This window comes from Serpula lacrymans (genome assembly GCF_000218685.1).
Source record: "Serpula lacrymans var. lacrymans S7.9 unplaced genomic scaffold SERLAscaffold_2, whole genome shotgun sequence".
Taxonomy (NCBI): Eukaryota; Fungi; Basidiomycota; class Agaricomycetes; order Boletales; family Serpulaceae; genus Serpula; species Serpula lacrymans.
Window position 1 is genome coordinate 414,455 of NW_006763291.1, and position 22,703 is coordinate 437,157.

General features: G+C 42.3%; 2 protein-coding genes across 2 annotated transcripts; both read right to left on the bottom strand.

Moving 5' to 3' along the window:
• Positions 1-18,211: 18,211 nt before the first annotated feature.
• SERLADRAFT_433056 (uncharacterized protein) lies at positions 18,212-18,461 on the bottom strand (the record flags this gene model as incomplete). The annotated part of the gene is made up of 2 exons (XM_007313223.1): positions 18,212-18,242; positions 18,292-18,461. 2 exons carry the CDS (start codon positions 18,459-18,461, stop codon positions 18,212-18,214), a joined length of 201 nt encoding a protein of 66 aa, XP_007313285.1.
• Positions 18,462-20,409: 1,948 nt separating this feature from the next.
• On the bottom strand, positions 20,410-21,620 carry SERLADRAFT_365100 (uncharacterized protein; the record flags this gene model as incomplete). Its single annotated transcript, XM_007313224.1, has 4 exons — positions 20,410-20,670; positions 20,963-21,207; positions 21,253-21,310; positions 21,366-21,620. 4 exons carry the CDS (start codon positions 21,618-21,620, stop codon positions 20,410-20,412), a joined length of 819 nt encoding a protein of 272 aa, XP_007313286.1.
• Positions 21,621-22,703: the final 1,083 nt, after the last annotated feature.

Genomic DNA, 22,703 nt, shown 5'->3' on the forward strand with positions numbered 1-22,703 from the left:
ATATTTTTTTAGAATGTCTGACTGATAATAAAGGAACTGTGTTGATACTGATAGTGTTTTGCCCTTCCCCTTTTTTTACTGCATCTTCCCCATGACATCATGATTTTCCCTGCTCTCTTTTTGCTATTGGACTTTACTTTATGGGCTGTACAACCCTGTGACCATTACTCCCAGCATTTATTGTTCTATCCCCTTTCTTTCCTTTTTTTGACAATCTTATCCTGTACTACCTACACAGGATTTGTCAGCATACATTCCTTCCTTCATGTTCTTTCTCATTCTTTTTGCACAGCTATACTATGCATAGCCTACTTTTCTTTCACTATATAAACCCCTGTATTTTACCTTGTAAAAAAAACAAGAACTCCAATCCAGACTTCTTCTCTACTCTCAAGTTCACTACTCTGCTACTTGTGATCCAGTGTGGTCACAACACTTCCCACTTCTACCATTGTCAACTGCTGTCATCGTCACTTCCCACTTTTGAAGTCATTGTCATCCCTTTTGATTAGACTCCTTCTGAGCACTACAGTTTGTGCGTCAGAAGCCTGCTATCACTGAGAACCTCGTCACCTCGTCATCCTCGTCGTTCTCAAACCTACCTTGTGCTACCATTAGCAAGGTAGTGCTCGTCTATACTCGCCACAAAGCACCTATCTTCCTATAAATTCAACTATCCCTCCTCCTCAAAACACACACTCATACACCTCTGGGTTTTACTTTGAAGGATCTTTATACGTACCACCCCACGAACAACCAGACCACTCCACTGTTCTAGGAGGCAAAGCCCATAAACAAGTTCCGTGGAATCTGGGAGGATTGTGTGTTAGTTTGTTTTGTGTGTGGTTTTCTAACCACAGTTCTCATCATCGACAATTGGAGCCCACCGCGAGGGGTGGTTTCCTTCAAGTTAAATACCAACCATTTCATCGCCATCACTGTCTAATTTATCATCTTCACCTTCTATCTCACCCACCGCTTTATCTGTCCCATCCCTCTCTTCCAGTAACTCAATTTCTGTACCAGCTTCTACTCAGCAAGCTTCGCGTTTACCCCCTATATTTTTCACTATGAATCAACCTACTACTCTCTCAGTCATCACTATGCCAATTCCTGGCACTGTCTAAGAATACTTTCTACTTCGTATTCCTCTTCTTCGTTAATCAGGTCAGGTGGTGGTCGGATAAAGTTTGGGCCGTGAGTGTTGGTTTCCGTTGTCGATGACAATGACTTCAAAAGTGGGAAGTGACGATGACAGCAGTTGACAGTGGTAGAAGTGGGAAGTGTTGTGACCACACTGGATCACAAGTAGCAGAGTAGTGAACTTGAGAGTAGAGAAGAAGTCTGGATTGGAGTTCTTGTTTTTTTTACAAGGTAAAATACAGGGGTTTATATAGTGAAAGAAAAGTAGGCTATGCATAGTATAGCTGTGCAAAAAGAATGAGAAAGAACATGAAGGAAGGAATGTATGCTGACAAATCCTGTGTAGGTAGTACAGGATAAGATTGTCAAAAAAAGGAAAAGAAAGGGATAGAACAATAAATGCTGTGAGTAATGTCACAGGTTTGTACAGCCATAAAGTAAAGTCCAATAGCAAAAAGAGAGCAGGAAAATCATGATGTCATGGGAAGATGCAGTAAAAAAAGGGCAAGGCAAAACACTATCAGTATCAACACAGTTCCTTTATTATCAGTCAGACATTCTAAAAAAATATGTGTCCATAAAAATGATTCAAAAATCAAAAATAATCGCACTGTAAATGAATGTTCTGCTGAAGAAAAAGAAACTGGAGCCACCGGTCCACCACCTAGTCCAAATCCGACAGTTCCATGGCCTTACCAATGGACTGGTTGTGTTGGACCACCTGATCAAACGAGGGAGGGAGAGGAGTAGTTCCAATTTGGAACAAGTGAGTCCCAGGCAGCGTGTGATAGGTGTAGCTGTAGCGAAGACGATGGACAAAAGATAAGTGTACCCAAGTGAATGGGACAGCGATGAACATGGGCGACACAAGGGGATGAACCTTCTCCAGCTCAAAAATTACCCACCCACGCTCCAACCAGGCAAGACGAGCGACCGATGTTTTGATAGTATATGATGGTAGATTGACGTCATAAAGATGGACCTGTTGCCCTATTTGAACCGGCCACCGGGGCTTTGCTGATATCAGCAGTGGCATGTGGTAGTCAACGGATCGGCGACGGAAGCGGATAGGAAGTGGTGACATCAGAAATGGTGGGGGTGCAAATAAAATGAGGAGGAGGAGGGTGGAGGTGACGGAAAAGTGGATTAGAATGGGGATCCAGAAACGACCGTCAGGTGAGAATAAAAAGGAGAGGAAGGGGCCCATGGTGGGGCTAGGCAAAGGAAGGGGAGTAAGGGAAACAACAAAAGCGAGGGCGCAATGCAATGTGTAGCCAGTGGCGACGCAAAAATTTGCCGAAATGCCGAAACACGGAAAGTACCAGATGGAAAAGCAAAGGTGAGCGTGACTGGATTGCCTAATAGAGGTGGTGCTGATCAGCCACAAGTTCAAAAAGGGCAATATTAATTACTATTCCACGTGGCACTGTGCCTGTGTGGCGCAAAGGCGAGTCTTTTGAATATTCGCTTCATTATTGACACCTGTCCATGCTACCAATCAACTTTGGTGCATGACACCGTATACGGTGTGAGAAGGGATGCGTGGAAAACATTGTGTATCCTCCAATGGGGAGGCAGGGATAGTCGGTAGTTCACCGGGGAAATCTTTTCTTGGATGCGGAAAGGTCCAATGCGTTTCATGTTGAACTTCTTGTATTTGGTAGCTTTTTCTCGTAGGTTGGTGTTTTCTAACCACACCTTTTGTCCTTCGGAGAATCGCGTGAACTTTCCATTGTTTTGTTTCATCATCTTGCTTCTCACAAGTTCGTGTGCTTTTAGGGCGTTTTCCCTTGCTCTAAGCAGTTCAGATAATCGTTTTTCCACTGATGGGATGTTCGTGGATCTGTGTTTAGTCGGGATTCCTCGGGGTTCATATCCCATGAGGAGGTAGAATGGCGATTGGTTGTTTGTGGAGTGTGGTCTTTGATTGTGACAGAATTCGGCGGTTGTAAGGTATTTTGCCCAGCTGTGCGGTTGGTTCTGGCAAAATATGCGGAGGTAGATCTCCAGTTCTTGATTGGATCTTTCTGTTTGTCCATCCGTCTGAGGATAATACGCAGAGGAGAGTGCAGTTTCAATATTCAGGAGTTTGTGGAGTTCTTTGGATACTTCAGAGGCAAACTGTGGTCCCCTGTCGGATATGAGTTTATCGTGTAATCCGAGTTGTTTGAAGATGGAATTGTGAAAGATTCGTGCAGTTTTGAGTGCGTCAATGGTTTTATGACAAGGTGAGAGGATTACCCCCTTACTAAGTCCTTGGTCTACCACGACCATTATACTGTCGTATCCTAAAGATTCTGGTAAATCAGTTATGAAGTCTATGGATAGGTACTTCATCGGTTTGGTGGTTTTTGGGGTTTGGTTTGGGATTAATGGTACAGTGGTGGGATGCGTGTTCACTTTCGCTTGTTGACAGGTTGCGCATCCTTTCATGTATTCTTCCACTTGTTTCATCATTCCTGGCCACCAATAGGCCTTTTTGATCAACTGGTAGGTTTTGAGCCTTCCTGGGTGTCCTGCGGACAGGGAATTGTGGTGATCTTTGATGATCGTCTTTGTTCTTCTACTTCGTCAATCAGTAATTTATTCTGATAAAAGAACTGTCCTTCTTCTTTTCTCCAATCGTCTTTCTTTGTTCTTCCTGGATAATTATTGTTTGTAAGCATGGCTTGCTCGACTGTGTTTTTAATCATTCGTGTGTGGTACAGGAACACCGAGGCGGGTATCATTGGTGTGTCATTGTCATCTCCTTCTGTTTCAACGTATAAATCAGGTCTTCTTGAGAGTGCGTCGGGTACCACCATGTGGGTTCCTGGTACGTGCTCCAAGGTGTAATTATATTGTGACAGTTCCAGCTGCCATTTTCTTTGTCGTGGTGTGAGTTTCCTGGCTTCTTGCCAGTACGTCAAGTTCTTGTGATCTGTAAGGATTTGGATTGTGTGGGGGCTTCCCAAAAGTAAGTGTTTCCACTCTTTTAAAGCTCTCATTACTGCTAATAATTCTTTGTCGTAGATCTGGTAGTTCTTTTCAGCGGGGGATAGAGTTTTGGAGAAAAATGCACATGGGTGCCATTGTCCTTGGTCATCGGGTTGCATTAATACAGCTCCTGTGGCGTATTTGCTGGCGTCTGCAGCAATCTTTGACGGTTTTGAGGAGTCGGGTATTTGTGTCACGGGGGATTCGAGGAATTTTTGTTTCATCAATTTGAAAGTGTTGTCTTCAGTTTGGGTCCAGTGCCACTTCCTATCCTTTTCTAGTAAGGCATTCAAGGGTCTGGCAAGGTCAGAGTAATGACCGATAAACTTCCTGTAGAAGTTTCCATAACCTAAAAACTTCCTTACACCTTTGGTGTCTTTCGGGATTGGCCAATCATGGATTCCAGCAAGTTTGGCTGGATCCATTGATACCTGATTGTGGGAAACAATCATTCCCAAATATTCAATGGTTTTGGCTTCGAAGGTGCATTTTTCTAGTTTCAGGAATAGATCGTTATCGCGTAATCTTTGTAGAACCTGTTTTGTTCGAAGTCGGAGTCTTTCGATGTTGGTGTCAAAGATGAGGATATCGTCCATGTATATGATCATCCAACCTTTGTCGATGTAGTCTTTGAATTTGTTGTTCATCAGCCTTTGGAAAGTTGCCGGTGAATTGCACATGCCGAAGAACATGACCGTTGGTTCGAACACTCCTTTGCTGGTTTTAAATGCAGCTTTCCATTTGTCTCCTTCTTTTATCCTTACGTTGTTGTATCCCCAACGTAGATCTAGTTTTGTAAAGATAGTGGCTCCTTTCAATTTTTTGATGAGGTCGGGTATCAGGGGTAGTGGATAGGGGTCTTTCACGGTATATGCGTTCAGTTTTCTGTAATCCTGGCACGGTCGGAGTGATCCATCCTTTTTGCCAATGAAGAAGAAGGGGGACACCTGTGGTGACTTGCTCGGTCTGATGTATCCCTTCCTGTAGTTTTCCGTTAAAAATTCTGTTAATGCTTCATCTTCCTTTGGTGCCAATGGGTACAATTTGCAATCTGTTGGTACAAATTCTGGTTTCATGTTGATTGCATGATCATATTCCTGTCACTTGGGGAGTCTTTCCGACTTCTTTTTGTCAAAGACGTCCGAATATCCTTTATATTCATCCGGGAGATTATGCTCCTTCTTTTCTCCGCGAATTTGCGCGTGTTCCATTGCCAAGTTGACCTTCAATCCAATTGTGGTTCGAGGATAGGGTGTTTGGTCGGATACGTATCTATGAATGGTTTTGTATATGTCCTAGTTTACTGTGGTTGTCCTGATTTTTGTTTCCGTGGTTGTTTGGTTCATCCTGATGGAGTGTTTGTCCGAGTTTGGTAATTCCTTGTCTTTCCAGTTAATGACAGGATTGACTTTTCGTAACCAGGGGAACCCCAGTAATAGGTCTTCTCCGTCTAGTCCGGTCAATAGGAACTTTGTGAACCTGTTTTGTCCTCCTGCATCTATCCTCTGATAGGTGCAATGCGTAATTTTTCCGTTTTTGTTTGTGGTTCCGTCAACATTTTTACATGTTATGGGAGTTGGGAGTTTTTGGAGGGGGAGTCGGTGTCTGATGGCGAATTTGGTGTCCATGAAGTTGTCTGTAGCTCCTGAATCTATCAGGGCTTTGGTTCTGATGGTTTTCTGTTTCAACAAGCAATCAATTCGTAAAGAGTTGGCATTGATTGTTGCTATTGTTACAGTTGCCATTTTTGACGGTACTAACATCGGGGTAGTCCGTCGTTTCAAAAACCCTCGTCTTCTAATTCTTTCATCGCCTCTGTTCTTTGATCTTCTCCTAACTCCCTCCATATCCTCATGATGTTTTGGACCCTGTCTTCTTCTACCACTGTTTTGGTGTCATCTTCCGTTTCAATTTGACGTACCTTTCTTTCGGGAGTTTTTCCCTTGTTCCTACAATTCCTTCCTATGTGTCCTTTCTCGTTACATATGAAGCACCTTCCCTCTTTCCTTCTTGAGTCTTCTTCATCCTTGGTTAATTTTCTGGTGCTGGTGGATGGTCCACTTTTGCGGTTTCTGTCGTTCTGTCTTTCTTTGTTTCTGGCGCCCCATGCTCCTTCCGAGATAGTGTTGGCACTGATCCAGTTAGCGTCTAGGTTCGCTACTGTGCTCATCCAGTCTTCGATGGTGAGTAGTTCCTTTCTGGTGAGTGCTCCGCGAAGGAGGGGTGGGCGGATAGCCTTTTGATAAACCATGATCATGGCTTCGTTGTTGATGCCGCTTTTCCCAGCATCTAGCATGAATCTTGAGTTAAATGCTACTGCATTTTCTCCTTGTTCCATTTTCATTTTCATCAAGGTGGCCAAGGCCGTTCCTTTGATGTTTGCCGTTCTGAAACTGGCTGTGAAGTTTTTCATGAAGTCTGCCCATGTGGGGTAGGCATTCTTCTCTTTGTATTCGGTCATCTTGGCTTCGCTCCATGAGGCGGCGTTGCCGTCCTTCATGTAGTTGAGGGCCACATATACCTTTTTCTTGTCGGAGTTGTAGATGGTGTCATTGATATCAAAGTGTAGATCGGTGGACGATATCCACCTTTGGGCTTTATCTGGGGTTTCATCAAAGTCATCGATTTTCCCAATCATCGTGGGTTTGGGGGCTGCAGCGTTAGACATGGTGTATGGTGGTGGGATGTGGGATGGAGCAGGTGTGGCAGGGAGTATCTGTGGAGTGGGAGGTGGTATTGGGTCGCCGCCTGCTGCAAACTCTTCAAAATCATTCTCGTCGTAGAGGTTTTCTACGGTCACTGGGGGATCGTGTTGTGTAGTGGGCAGTAGCTGTGGGTGGCTTCCTGCGTAGTACTGTAGCCAACGTGTTCTGGCTTTGTAGAAAGCATCTGCTTGTTCTCTGGTGTGGAGTCGGGTTACGTCTGGTTGGGGAAAGGGAGGTGGTGCTGCTATCCTTTCTTGTCGGGATGACGTCGGTGGGGTTGCTGTTTGTGGGTTGTCTGAGCTTCCTCTTGCTCTCTGTGATCTGGTTGTTGGTCGTTGCAACGTCTTGTTGACTTTTTCTTCCCAAACCTAAATAGGTGGGACTTCTGGTTAGGAATACGATTCTTTTGTTACGCACGAAGTGCTTAACAAAGTCTGAGGGTTTGTTGAGGTTTTTATAGAGAGACTTATCCAAAGACAAGTTTGAGAACATAGTTCTGAGTGGAGGTCTTCCAACAAGAGTTGGTCTTCTTCTGAGTAGAAGTCTGATCTTAGGAGTCTAGCTTTGTAAGCGTAAACTGCGTAGAATTGTATTGGAGGATACTACTGCTTGTTACATGGTATTTATAATGAAAAGGAATCGGTGATAGCAGTTAGGTCCTATCTAGGGCAGGTCCGTCTGTTGAGGACTAAGTACTATAATAGGTACTGTGAATGCAAGAGGAACGGAAGTGTACGTGAAGGAAATGAGTCATTGGTCCGATGATATAACCAATGAGTAAAAAGAAATGAGTAGTCCTCAAATGTCCAATAGAGATCGTAACAAGTAGACAGTTAAGGCCTTACTTTGATTGCAGCTGCTAACCAGGCCCTGCCCTTTCTAGACCACTTTTCAAACATTTCTTGAAAGAAAACCTCTTGCTTGTCCTTGCCACAATATTTGGCACTTTTACCATCAACAGCTGATGTTTTAAAAATGGCTTTACTGATCTCGCTTGCAATGGCTGATCGAGATGGATTTTTTGTGTCGTTTACATCAGGAAATCACAATTTACTTAAACTGTCCTTATTACAGCCTTAAGGTGGCTTATACCCACAAATCCAGTAAGGCAAATCAGAAAGTCTAATTTCTTATTTTCAGCTTAAATATGTCTTAAAAGTGTCTGAAAGGGCATGAGAAAATAATAATAATAATAACTTGACTTGATTTGTGTCATGGTATCAGCCACTTAACTTGTCACATGACATGATTAATACACAAGTACACCATACCACTATATCATGGCAGCTCATATAAATACATGTTTATCAACTTATATATAAGGGACATGAGTAAAAACTGCAAAAATTTGTAAAGTCCTTAATCCTTATGCAGCTATTGAGCTAACTGGTCAAGTACACTCATTTTTTTGAAGTCAATAATAATTCCACTTGCATTATTATGGCAGATTTAGTGCTAGATTTATTTTTTAAGATAATTGATTTTACCTTGACAAGCTTACTTATTTTAACCAAGTCTTAACCATCTTGGTAACCTTATGTGGCTTGAAAATCATGAATAAGTCCAGTAAGGCCTCAAAGTAAATCTGTGATTTGCTGATGTACTATAGCAGCTAATTACCTAAAAATAAGGTCAGCACAAGCACCAATCAGCAATATTGTAAAAGTCTACTCACCGCATCATGAAATGGAACACATCAAGTACAATGTGCATTCCTGGAAGAATACTCTGAATAGCCCCCTACACATGACAGCAATTATCTGCTACTATCATTTTTGGTAGGTCCACTCCTAGCTTTTTGAAGCAAACTTTGAGGCCATTCAATGATTCCTGTATTTTGGCATTTGCTTGAGACTGACAGAGCTTCTGTTTTTTGTCAGGTGTTTTAGTTACTCAAGAAAACTTACGAAAGCTTAACTAGGTTAGTATCTCATTCCGTTCATTAATAATTTTCAATAAACATTCTTTCATCAGCTTTGTTTGGTCCCCACTTGTACTGACAACTGACATTTTCCCAGCAGACTTAAATGTATTTTCAAGAGACAAACAGGCACCTGCAGATGTCATTTTCTAGTCAGTAATGATACAATACATTGTCACACATGAAATGGCCCCAAAATTAGAACATGCATTCACCTGTAAGTGTCTGTTTTGCTTCTTTTCCCTAACATGTTTGACAGATGTAAGATATATGTCAGTAATCAAGTCCTCAGTGATGGTTTTGTTGTTGTATTCCTTGTTGGAGCTTGGTGCTGATAGACCCTCAATATGACTGCATAAAGAGAAGTAGGTAGCACAACTACACCGCTTTGCATAGCTTTGCAGGTACTCCTTGACACACTGATTATACTGAAGAACATGAAGTTCTGCAAGAAAATAGGTGTGTAAAATAAATTAGCACAAATTGTTTGGACTGATGTTTGATGCTCTCTGTAAGTCCAGATGATGTTGTTAATGGACAAAGCTCAAAAATTAAATCATACAGCTCTCAGGTTACACCACATTGTTTAAAGAAAATGAGAATGGATTCTTGTAACAAAAATATGAGTACTTTGCCTTGTTTAACAAAAAAAAAGCTATACTTATGTGGTATTTTCCAATATTCCCACTTTTCCCAGTAGATATGACTGGTTGTGGCAATACAATAGCTGATACCAGTGCCTTCATTCTTTTTCCTCCTGTCTCGTCCTTTACACACCTTACATCAAAGTCTGTACCCATTGCTATTTTCCCAAGTTGCAAACCATGCATATCTCTAGGGCCTGTAGATGTCCAGCCACTCCAAGCAACCTGATCACTCAATAAGCATTTGGGGCATTCCTCTAGGTTGTCATAATAGAATAGATGGTCAACATTTAGTGGTTTGAGGTAAGTTAGTTTTGGCTTGATTACTGGTTGGAATTGACATTTCTCAAGATAGAAATATGTTGGTAGGATAAATGTTGGGCCATACAAAGGTATGGTTGACTTTATGTTTGATGGTACCACTCTGTTTATTGACTTTTGGTTTCCATGGACCTTTGTGGTCTTGTAAATGTGGTCTACATATTCAACAATATTTGCCTCCCAGTAGAGCTGAGCAAGCTGGGAACTGCTTGTTGGAATAGGATGGCTCTAAGTCCATGTTTTCACTTAGCGCTCAACCTTTTCTTACACAGTAAGGCTCTCAGCCAGCATATTCAATTTTTCATTATACGCACTACTGAATTCCACTTTGCATCAAATACAGCTCTTTTGTTTCAAGGGAAAGTGTTGTGGATAAGAGACTTTATGACTTCTGGCTCAAAGGCAGTCATTTTTGTGTATGTATGCCAAAGGAATGGGATAGGAGACACTTTGGTATGTGCCCCTTTTTATAAATCCTATTCTCCTATCCAACCAATATCCCCATGCAGCCATTCAACACTATCACAGTGAAACTATTCTTTTTCAGCTGGTGAACTACTAATAAAAGCTAGTAGGAATAAATTTTGTATTAGTACATAGTGGCTACAACATGTACAATACAGAGATAGCAAAATGAAAAATATAAAGAAGATGTTTCAGAAGTACTACTACAGTACTTAAATATGTAGGAACTGGGCCCCTACAAGTTTGTGGCCATGAACGCCTAGCCCCTCCTATAAGCTAGATGACACCTGAACAGGTCTAGATAATGGAACATTGTTTAGGGTGGCAGGTGGGCCATGGAAACCATCTGAATTTAACACTGGAAGTTTTCCTGCAGGAGAAGACTACATGCAAAAAAAGCAATAAAAATCAATTAAAAAATGTAAATGGCTGAATGAAATAAAACACTACCCCATCAGCTTCATACAAACCACAGGAGACTTGTAGTAGATCTGTTATACACCCAGAATACCTTGAGGTAAACTCAGAGATAATAGTGTCATCCCCAGCTTGAAGTGTTATAATACACAATTTTGGACCTTTAAATTTCATTCTCCACTTTAACTTTCTTTTGTAACCTTCATACACTGTGCCATGTGGCACTTTTCATTTTTTTCAAACACCACTTTCTTGTGCTGCACTGCTTTCCTTTATTCTTAGCTACAAGTCTCTCATGCAGTGAAGCTGGTCACACAGGCTGCACCCTATGACATTGTCAGCCACTTGCAGTGAATAGGATGCTCTACACATAGAGATAATCCCACCTCAACTGTTGTAGGATGCACGTGAGAATTTTCCCTTATGGGTGGGAAAGTCCTTCCTCTCCTGATGTTGGATTTTCCCATACTTACTTGTTCTCCTGATAATATTACACTTCAGTCTATCATTCAAAGACAGGTGAGGATATTCTTATACACACATTAATAATACATGACACTGAAAGTACTATAGTCTTTCAATTCTTATTCTAGGTATATCAATATATCACAGTCTATCATTCAAAGACTGAGTCTTTTAATTCTTATTCTAGTCTTATAACTTTGTCAGGTTATGAGCCCTGCCAGCTCTGACATGTCATCCCAAGAATCCTCAAGAACCAATATTCCTAAACTAGATGATAAAGGAACCAATTGATCAACCTACAAACTTAGACTTGAATCTATCATCAAGGAAAAAGGACTTGTTAGGTTTCTTGAAGGGAAAAGCCACACCACCAAGAGAGTTCAGCTTAGACTCTAATAAGCAACCACTTAACAAGAATGGAAAACCTGCTACCGAAGATGACATAGAAGAGCTAGAGGAGCAAAAAAATGTGTTTTGACAACAAATTTCCAAAACACAACAGCTCATCATCAACTTTGTATCAGACTCTATGTTAAATAGACTGAAAGCCACCTCAAAAATGACAAAACCACATATTATGTGGCAAAAACTCTGCAAACTACACAAGGGAAAAGGTGATATGATACAACTCAATATGTGGAGAAAGATAATGAGGTTAGAAGTGTCAGAGAGAGCACAGACATAACTAAACACATCAACAAGATGCTCAAGCTCAGATTGGACCTCGCTGGCATGGGAGGCTCCATAGGAGACCCCCAATTTGCTGCTATGATCATATCATCATTGCCTGATAGCTACCGCCCTATGCTTTTGGCCATTATAGCCAGTTCACAACAATTCAAAACAGCCCTCACCCCAGAGGACATAATAGCACATATCCTTGAGAAAGCAGATTATCAAATATCACGCACTGGATATCAAGACCCGGAATCAGCCCTCACTGCTAAAACCAAAGAAAAGAAAATTCAAAGAACAAGCAAAAGCACCCCATATAGGCACAATGCAGAATGCTACAAATGCGGGAAAAAAAGGCTACTATGCTAGCAAACATAGAGACCATGATGATACCTCTGATAAACCAAATCACTGGAAGGAGAAGGGAAAAATGCATGCCAAAGCGGCCAAAGTAGACAAGTTATCTGATGACAACAACTTCTATGCATTAATAGCATCAGACTCCAATGCAAACAACATCACCCACTGGGAAACTTCTTTTGAACGACCCACGGTTGTTGACTCCAGCACAAGCAAGCACTTTTGCCCTTTCAAAAACATGTTCCTCATTTTCTTCCCTACCAAACCTGAAAACATTGAGATAGCCAGTGGACCTCCATTGGAAGCCTTGGGACGAGGGGATATAATGATCTGACTACCTAATAGTAGTAAGCACTCCACAATTGTCCTAAAAGATGTAATATACGCACCTCAAATGTCAAATATACTGATATCTACCAATTAAATTGACAAGGCTGGGTAATCTGTCCACATCAAAGGAGGTTTGTATTGACTCCTATTGCCGAGCCCCAAACACCACATAGTTGCTTGCATCCCAAGTAAGAAGGGTTTATATCAGATCACTGATACAACCCCTCTGCGTGATATCTTTACGCATTTTGGCGGCACTGCAATGACGGCAAAAGTTGTCATAAACCATATACCCAAGCCAAATCATATGGTGAACACATTCACTCAGATATCTGGGGACCAGCTTCAGTACAGGACATGAAAGGAAAGAAATACATGATCACCTTTACTGATGACTTTTCTCAAGAGGTACATGTCCGGTTTATCTCCAGTAAGAATAAAATGTTATCCAATTATGTCCTTTTTTGAAATGTGGTTGAAAATGCAGAAAGACAATGCCAAAATTAAAATATTATGTTCAGACTGAGGAGGCAAATATACTAGCAACAAGTTTAATAAGCACTAAAAACAACAGGGAACAATACAAAAACTTACCGTTCATGACTCCCCACAACAAAATGGAGTCTCTGAACAACTAAACCGCACGCTGATAGAACATGCAAGAGCAATGCTCATATCATCTCGTCTCCCTAAGTACCTGTGGACAGAAACTATAAAACACCTCGTCTGGCTTAAAAATCAATCCCCAACTTGTGCCCTTGACAGTAAAACCCCATATGAGATGTTGAGAGGATCAAAACCCGACCTCACAGACCTACGTGAATTTGGCTGTGAAGGATACATTAAAGATCTATCAGTGGGGAAACTCGACTCACGAGCCCGCAAAGCAAATTTTGTGGGTTACAATGCTCAGAGCAAAGGATACCATATGTATTGGCCTGACAAATGAATAATCAGTATAGAACGGAACATAAAATTTCCACCACCAACTTGGCCACTTACCTATACCACCACAATATCCAACGGCATCCAAACCATCAAATCCCCATTGATCAAATCCTCAACCACCAAAGCTTCTACCTTAATGTCACTGAACCTACCTACAAAAATGGTACATATCAGCGAAAGAACCAAGTCACAAGAAACAAACCACTCACCGGAAAAGAACACAAGGCTGATTCGAACAACAGGCACTAAACCATAGCCATAGAGGATGAAATGAGGCAACTTAAACTCCAAACATGGGAACTTGCCACTCCACCCTCAGGATCAAACATAATTGGAAGCCATTTTGTCACTAAGATAAAATGTGATGAAAAAGGGCAGATCCTGAAATACAAAGTAAGACTTGTAGCTGATGGCCATTGCCAAAAATATGGCATCAATTATCTTGGAACCTACTCTGCAGTTGCAAGGCTCAGCTCACATTGAATTGTCCTCGCACATGCAATCTCTAAAGACTGGGAAATAGAGGACATAAAAAGTGCTTACCTCAATGCTAACCTAGATGAACATGTCTACATGCGGCTCCCCAATAATACCTTGGACAACAACCTGAATGGCAAAACTGTCAAACTTAACAAAAGCATTTACGGCCTAAAGCAAGCTGGTGTTAAGTGGTACAGCCGACTGAACAAATTGTTCATGCACCTGGGTTTCCACTGATCGGAATACAATCATGCCATATACATAAGATGAGGAAACAACACAGACATGATTGTTGCAGTATTGGTAGACGACATGTCAATCACAGCCAAAACAAAAGACATAATATCTACCTTCAAATCTTGCCTACAAACATGAATACAAAATAAGTGATCTGGGAGACATCAAATGGTTGTTAGGCTTTGAAATAAAATGTAACAGGAAAAAAAGCACCATTTCACTCAACCAAATGGCATACATAGACTCTATTCTTGAACATTTTGGTCTTCAAGATAACCTCTCAATATGCCAGTGGAACCAAGTATGATCCTGTCAAAAGATAAGATGCCTACAACAGAGAAAACACAACACCAAATGAACAATGTACCTTATTGCGTGGCCATTGGTAAACTGATATACCTATCACTAGGTACCAGACCCAATATCACATTCTCTGTATCCATCCTATCCCAGTTTTCACACAATCCTGCCCCCATCCACTGGGAGGCTGTAAAACAAACTATAAGATACATAAAAGGAATGAAACATAAAACACTCACTCTAGGCGGGAACACCAATGGACTCCTTGGATTTTTGAACAGTGATTGGGCATCACAGCCTCATCTCCATTCAATATCCGGCTATGTTTTATTTTGAACAGTAAGACTTTGGTGCCAGACCAGTGTTGAGCTTTTGCTAGCCAGCAGAAACAAAGTGTGAGCCCCAATCCTGCAGGTGAGCTCCTCAGGATGAGGTGCTAGAGAGATCAAAAACAAACATTACACGGCCCCCAGTGTCAAGGGGAGTACCTTAGCTCAACAGTGGTGTGGAACCATTGTTGGTTAGAAAATTGTATGCAAGCTTCTTCTTTGCGTTGTTCTGACCAGGCAGGGCACTTGCCTCCGTCAAACTGGAGAAGGGTTGACAGCTTAACAAGCAGACCACCCCCTGAGAACCATTTGGACCAGGGTTTATCAGATTACCTTTTACATAAACTTTCAAATACCATAGTGTGGATAGTCGGAGATTGAGATCCAATATCCAGCTAAGAAGAGGTTGATCCGCAGATAGCAAGTGGGGACCCCCAGTTACCTTTTTTTTACTTTACCAAGAGAACAAGTTGCTATATTGGTGCAAGGACAAATGGTGGATGTAAATGCTGTTCTTTACCAAATGCGGGAGAACATTACAAATCTCACCGCACAGCTCAAGGAACTCCAGGCTGCTCAGAGCACTGGGACTGTTGAGTGGAAATTCAACAAGAAAGTTGAGATTGTTGCTGACCCCGGCACTTTTGAGGGAGACTGGGCTAAATTCACCAAGTGGTAGATTAAGCTCCAAATCTGGATCAAGGTGAACTGGGGCGCTGTTGATGATGAGAGTTGTAGTTAAAAATCCACACACAAAACAAACTAACACACAATCCTCCCAGATTCCACGGAACTTGTGTATGGGCTCATAGAACAGTGGAGTGGTCTGGTTGTCTGTGGGGCGGTACGTATGATGATCCTTCAAAGTAAAACCCAGAGATGTATGGGTGTGGGTTTTGAGGAGGAGGGATAGTTGAACTACAGAGGATAGGGGCTTAATGACGAGTATGGACAAGCACTACCTTGCTAATTATTGTTACAATTGACATACCAGCACCTACTTATGCTTCACCTTTTTGTACTTTTACTTTTACTTTTTCCAAGTCACATGACCAGTGTCTAGGCTCACCATGTGACTGGTCACATGCTGAACGACAGACTTTAAACTTTATTTACAACTGTACAGTACCTCATGTATTTCAGTATATATACAACAGCAATACATGGGGAAAGACTCAGCGAGTCCTCCTGTTGTCTACCAGCAACTAACTTGTTGAAACCAAATGAGCATGAGCTGCACACTTCTGCCTATCCTAAGAAAGTTCAAGCTATATTGAATTGGCCAGAAAATACTCACATTAAAGGAGTTAGGGCCTTCCTTGGCTTAGGCAACTTCTACCAAAGGTTTGTTGAAAACTTTGCAAAGATGATGAGATTGTTGAACGATCTCACAAAAAAGGATGTTGTTTGGCACTCAAGAAGCTTTTGATAATCTTAAACAGGCATTTACAACAGCACCCATATTAGCATTTCCCGGATTAGATACAGAGTTCTGGCTAGAAACTGACTCTTCTGATTTTGCTGGGGCTGTTTTGTCAATCAAATGCCCTAATGACCTTTGGAGGCCTTGTGCCTATTTATTGCATAGTTTGTTGCCTACAGAGCACAACTATCAAATATATGACAAGGAGATGCTAGCCATTATTAGAGCACTAAAGCACTGGCAGCATTATTTAGAAGATGCTAGGCACCATTTTGAAATCTGGAGTAATTTATAATGGCTTGGAACTTGAACCAAAAACCCAATGTGGTGGAGCTGGAACTCCCAAAATGAATGAGAGTAGTACCCACGGTCAATATTAGCCGTGTGAAACCCTACAAAGGGCCGCTGCCAGGACAGAGTGTAGACTGGCCCGGACTGGTTGTGTTCACCCAGGAAGGTGAAGAAGAAATTAAAGTTGAACGGGTGGTGAATGGACACTTGAAGCATGGACAATTAGGGTTCCTAGTCTAATGGAAAGGCTATACAAGGACAGAATGTGGGAACCAGAAGCCCATCTGGACAATTCCCAGGATGCTGTTTCAGAATTTTATTCTAAGAATCCCTTGGCTCCTAGGAAGCCTAGAAGCATAGTTTTCACACACTGTGCCATACAGTACTTTCTATTCTGTTCAAACTCCACTTTCTCGTGCTGCACTGCTTTTCTTTATTCTTAGCTACAAGCCTCTCACGCAGTGGAGCTGTTCACACAGACTGCACCCTATAATATGGTAAGGTTCCTGTAGCATGATGAGTGTCCAGTTAATTAGTCCAGGATTGCTTAGTAAATCTTCTTGTGAGGTGGGTGATTTATTAATGTTTTGTTGCCATATTCTGATGTTTGTGGTTTTGGCTTTGTTGTGGTTATTCATCCCAGCCTATTGTGTGAGGAATCAATTTTTCTCATCGCATTCCCGTCATGTTGTGGTTAACAGACTCAATCCCTGTCACTCCTCTTGCCCTTGGACTAGAGATCACAGCAGGTGTCTTATTACTTTTATCCTTTTTCTTCTTATTCTCTATTCACACTCACATCCTATCGTACTTACAACAAAGGAGATTCGTTATAAACCCTTGAGAAGATATCCAAATGATATAGCAACGATCCAGTGCTATGTCTGGGAATACTTTGGAGAGATATTGATAAGCGAAGAAGGTTTTGAGTCAGCGCCTTCTCATGGGCTTACTGATACAGCCAATTGCACACCCATTACCAATATGTTTTCTCATACAATTAGTAAATACAATAGATCGGACCACTTTCTCTTTCTTTTCTTATTGGTTAGCTAGCTGGTCAGACTACTTTCTTAGTTTTCCCTTTCTCAGTCTGACCATGGCCGTTCACTATATAAAGAAGTACATACTCGATGTATTATTCTCTAGTTCAATATTAGTTTGGATTTGCGCTTATACCGATACTCTTCAACTCTCATACCCTACTTCATCGCCTTGCACCAAGGACTTGACCAGGCATTGTGTTTTGTTATATAGCTTTGTATTTGTTGCCTGACATATTGGAGGGAGTGCTGGATCTGCAGCATATGGGTCGGGGTTATTGTGTGGATTATGGTGGTACGGCACAGAAAGTAGGCATTTTCTATACTTGGTAAGCACTAGCTTTTTGAATATCCCATAAATCAATCAGCTGATCAGTGATTTATTAGGCATGATGTCTCAGCCCGCGTAAATGGTGTTTCAGGCAATGTATACAAGAGATACAGATTATACCAGGAAGCCTTTGTGAAATATAGACAAAGTTATACTCTGAGCTAGCTTTGTCCTGTGCCCCACCCTGGAGGGCCATTCTAGCCTAGGATTCCATCTCCACCATGCTCTAACTCAAACTCATTAAGCTCTGAATTATGGGACCAGGTTAGAGATTTTTTTGTAGGATTTAGCCAAGTTGTACTGGATTAAACACGTTATATACACAGAAGCTGGAAATAACTTTAAAACCATGTGCTCAGATATATCAGGCCAAATTCAGACAATATTGTTTTGTGCATGTAATATATTCAATTTGATTGCGTACCGTACACCAAGGCTCTACTCTACATCAGATAGTCCTAAGCGGGACCTATATTCTGCAATTTACACTTCTTTTCTGGCTAATTCAGCATCAGCTTTGATCCCCTGTTCATTAGCATCCAACAACTTCTGCGCAAACTCAAGAGCCCCGGCTCGCTGTGCAAGAATGAGATTCTTGATGATGGTGGAAAAGGTGTAGATGGTCTTGTTGGTTTCAGCCTTCACTTCATAATGCATGCAAGGGGATGTATAATGGATGAAGTGGGCATTAGCTTGTGGATGCTGGGTGGCCACAAAAAGCCAACAATTGGTCTCATGTGAGATATGTTCTGCCTTTGACAAAGATGCAACAAAGAGAAGAGTAATGAATATGTGGTACTTACACAGACTACTAAATCTTCCACCAATCTTGAAAATCATGCAGACGCCATTCTGGATGAGCTTTGGGATGGCCTGAGGTTAGCTATTAACATAATAACTGTTATTAGTGAACAATTGATGGGATAAATAGTTTACTTACACCATTCAGCTGCACCTCTTATAGCGCCTTTGATGTGACCGTACAGCAGAGTCTTTCCAAAGACTCTATTGCGGCCTTGGTGACTTGTGGAGAAGCCACTACTGCTAGAGGCTACAGTGAGGTCCAAGCTATGAGGCCACAATTGTGTTATTTGCGGTGTGTGCGGTGTAGCACTGGAACCAACGGCTGAGTAGAACAGGTTAGGAGAGCTGGGTGGTTGAAAATCTGTATCTTTATTTACACTGGTTTGCTTGAGAACATATGAGTAGGAGTGTTGTAGAAGTAGAATAACAAGTTTTAATGGTACTTACAGTTGTGGTGGGTACTATGATATGGGACTCAGTGGGCATGGACAACAACAGTGGATCAATAACCAGAGGGAGGTGTTCAGGGTGTACAGGATAAGAAATACCACAGGAAATATGTTCGCCCTCGCTTGTTATGACAGAATGCTCAGTAGTGACGCAAAAGGATGTCTGGGACGGACTCCAAATCTGATGGTTCCATGGCCTTACCAATAAACTGGTTATATTGGACCACCTAGTCAAATGAGGGAGGGAGGGGAGTAGTTCCAATCTGGAACAAGTGTGTCCCAGGCAGCGTGTGGTGGGTGTAGCTGTAGCAAAGACGATGGACGAAGGATAAATGTATCCAAGTGAATGGGACAGCAATGTACATAGGTGATGCAAGGGGATGAACCTTCTCCAGCTCAAAAACTACCCACCCATGCTCCAACCAGGCGCAGGGGCTTTGCTGATATCAGCAGTGGCACATGGTGGTCAATGGATGGGCAACGGAAGCGGATAGAGAGTGGTGACATCAGGTATGGTGGGGGAGCAAAGAAGATGAGTAGGAGGAGGGTGGAGGTTACGAGGAAATAAACTAGAATAGGGATCCAAAAGCGACATAGTATAATGGACCCCGGGTTTCTATTAAATTGTGGTCCACCATTCTAGTTCCCTCAAACCACTATGCCTAGCCTCTGGAACGAGTCCTTTGCCCGTTCTGAGAACTGGTCCCACATCCTGATTTGCCACTCTGCATATGCTACATGACCAGGTTTAGCCTCCATTTCATTGGCATCTCAAAAACCCTTCTAACACTTAGCTTGATATTGAAAATACTGAACTGTCCACTTCATCTCAAGGTGCACCAGAATATCTTCTTCTATCCACCTATTGTACATGGCTTTTTCTCTTACTACATTTGCGGCCGTATCCTGTTATGTAGAGTTAATCAGCATTCAAAAAAGCATATATTCCCGGGATCCCGGGGGCCCGGGGACTTACTGAGTCTCTTCCTACTTCAGACCCACCAATAACCAAGTAGCAGTTCCTCAAACCACTCAATTTCTTGTTTCCTGTTGTGATAAATGCAGCTGGATTTCTGCTTTGCTGGGTAATTTTGCCAAAGAGACTTCATATATATCCATGGCGTCTTCTTTATGCAGCTGGCTTCGCTGTGCTTTTTTTCCTGGGCAATCCAGGCCTCTGTGTCCTCAGAGTCTGTAGTGGAATTGATGTTTTTGAACGCAAGCTTGCTTGATGGCAAGCCTTGTTGAACCTTTTTGAACTCCTTGCAAAGTGCCGGGACTAGGCATGCACTTAGTCATGAATATGGGTGAGTTATTGAAGCCCAGGACCTACCCATTTGTATAAGCTTCTTCTAATTGGAATCACCCATGTGGTTGTCCAATATTTCTTGCTTATGTGACTTTCTCATAGCCCGGGTGCTTTGAGAGACTTCATTGAGGGGAGCCCAAAGTGTTTCTGATATCCCACCATCAACCTGCCCAGCCCCGGGGATGAAGTTAGGGGCGTATCTTGGGAAGCAGATGTCTTGATGTCCATGCACATGAAATAATCCAATGCCCTTGTACATGGATACACCACTGGGGACCTGAAGATAAGGACTTTCAAGGACCCTCTTGTTTACCGTATTGGCATATTATATTGTAGAGGATTATGACTGAGTCAATCCTGGCCAATGAGGAAAAGGACTGACACAGGGAATGGTCTATGTTCATTTAGCTATAAAGAGTGAGCAATTGCCACAATCACAAATATGTGGGCAACTCACTGTTCACCTTTCTGAAGATCTACTACAGCACCCAGGCAAAATACTCTATGCCAGGCACAGGCAGTAGCACCAATCCCGGTAGCATCAAGGTGCTGTCCTTGTTTGCCAGGTTACAGCTCCATGGTCATTACAAGTAGACCCCACTTGATTTTTTTTTGGCAATTTTGAGGTGCTCCATGTACGGTTGGTTTGCCGTCAAGAATGCTGTGCCATCGGCAAATGGAACATCATCATGGGTGTTCTTTGACTTCATGCACTCTGTGTTAAAGTTTCTGTCCATGACAAAAGTCCTCAAGTGATACTGCCTGAGGGGGTCCTGCTTCCAATCAAGCAAGACATTGATACCCAGCTGAGGGAAAGCCAGGCAAAACAATGCTAGAGACCCTAGGGAAGGGTGACAGCCAGGTTAGTGTGCAAATCCATGCCAACACATATATTTCAAATATCTCAACTGCTGGGACACCCTCATGAACTCCTGATATCTATTCTAGAGGGGGGAATATTATTGAGGTACCCGGGAAGTCTAGAACTGAGGGATGCACTGGGACCTTGTGTGGGAATGCACTGTTTGTCACCCGCTGTATCTTGGAATAGAAAGTCATTGCAGGAGTTTTACATTCCTTGTTATTGATTAAGAAGTCATCAAGTAAAGCAAAGGTGAATGCTGTTTGGGGCTTCTTCTGACTTGCTGGGTACAACCCATTGGACAAGAGCTGAACGTCCGAGCAAGCAGCATTGAGACAGCTACACCATTTAACAGGCGGGTGATGCACGCCAGATCTGTCTACCAGAAGCATCATTGTGTTGCCATTGATGTCAGTGGAGCCAGTCTTTTTGGGCATATCACCCATTGTGATTACTTCTTTGTCTTCCCATAATTCTCCTTCCTCATTGTCTGATGGGGCACATGGAAAATTGTCCTGGGTATTGTCCCCCTTGGAATCACCCTCCAGCAAGTTGTCCTCTGCTACACTGTGGTTGTCATCACGCCCCAGGCATGGTTTCCCTGCGTGGCCCAGATGAATCACCAAGCCGGCTCTATAAGGCCAAGAAGGTTAAAAATGTGTGCCCACCCATTGCTCAACTCTATGAAATGGTAACCTCTGGTGAGCATCCCTGCAGCATGACATGCAATACTCTGGGTTCCCCAAATATTCTGTGCATTACCAAGTTCCTTCTCTCACTAAACAAAGGCTGCAAGTCTGTCCCAAGGACCGCCCCTCTTCCTGCATGAGGACTTGCAGATACTCTAAACAATGATCCAGCCATTGTCTCATGTAATCATTTTGTGACTAAACCAATTTCAGACAAATAATAGTAGGTGTGCTTACTCAATGGACTTGCCTTCCTTGGAGGTATAAGCAATGGCTGAGAAACACAATGGTCAATGTCCTGGATGGGGAACATACCATGTTTATGAGGAGTTTGATGGGGTGTTGACAAAGTTGATCGGGATATGCAATCTTTCACACTTATTTGTTTTGTACTCACACCTTTGCTTATTTTAGACTCCTTCCAATCTACTCTTTGTAACGCTGGAGCCAAACATTGTGAGGAGCTGCGGGCCCATGCTAAATAGTTCTGCGGAGAAGAGATGATGTTGTTAAACCAGATGCCAGTTTAAAGATGCTCATATAAGATATTTATGATAGAAGGCAGTGATTGATATAGAGCCTATGCTTCTAATTTAAGTTAGCTTCTATGACACCTAGGCCTCACAAGGCTAATTAACTCAATGGACCTGGCACTAAATTTCCATATATGGAAGCAATATATCAGGGAAGGCATTAGCTGGGAGGTACCTGACACTTTCCGGGCCTTAGCCAAAGGCCCAGTATGGAGTTAAGGTGATAAGATCATTGCTCAGATCTGACAGAAGA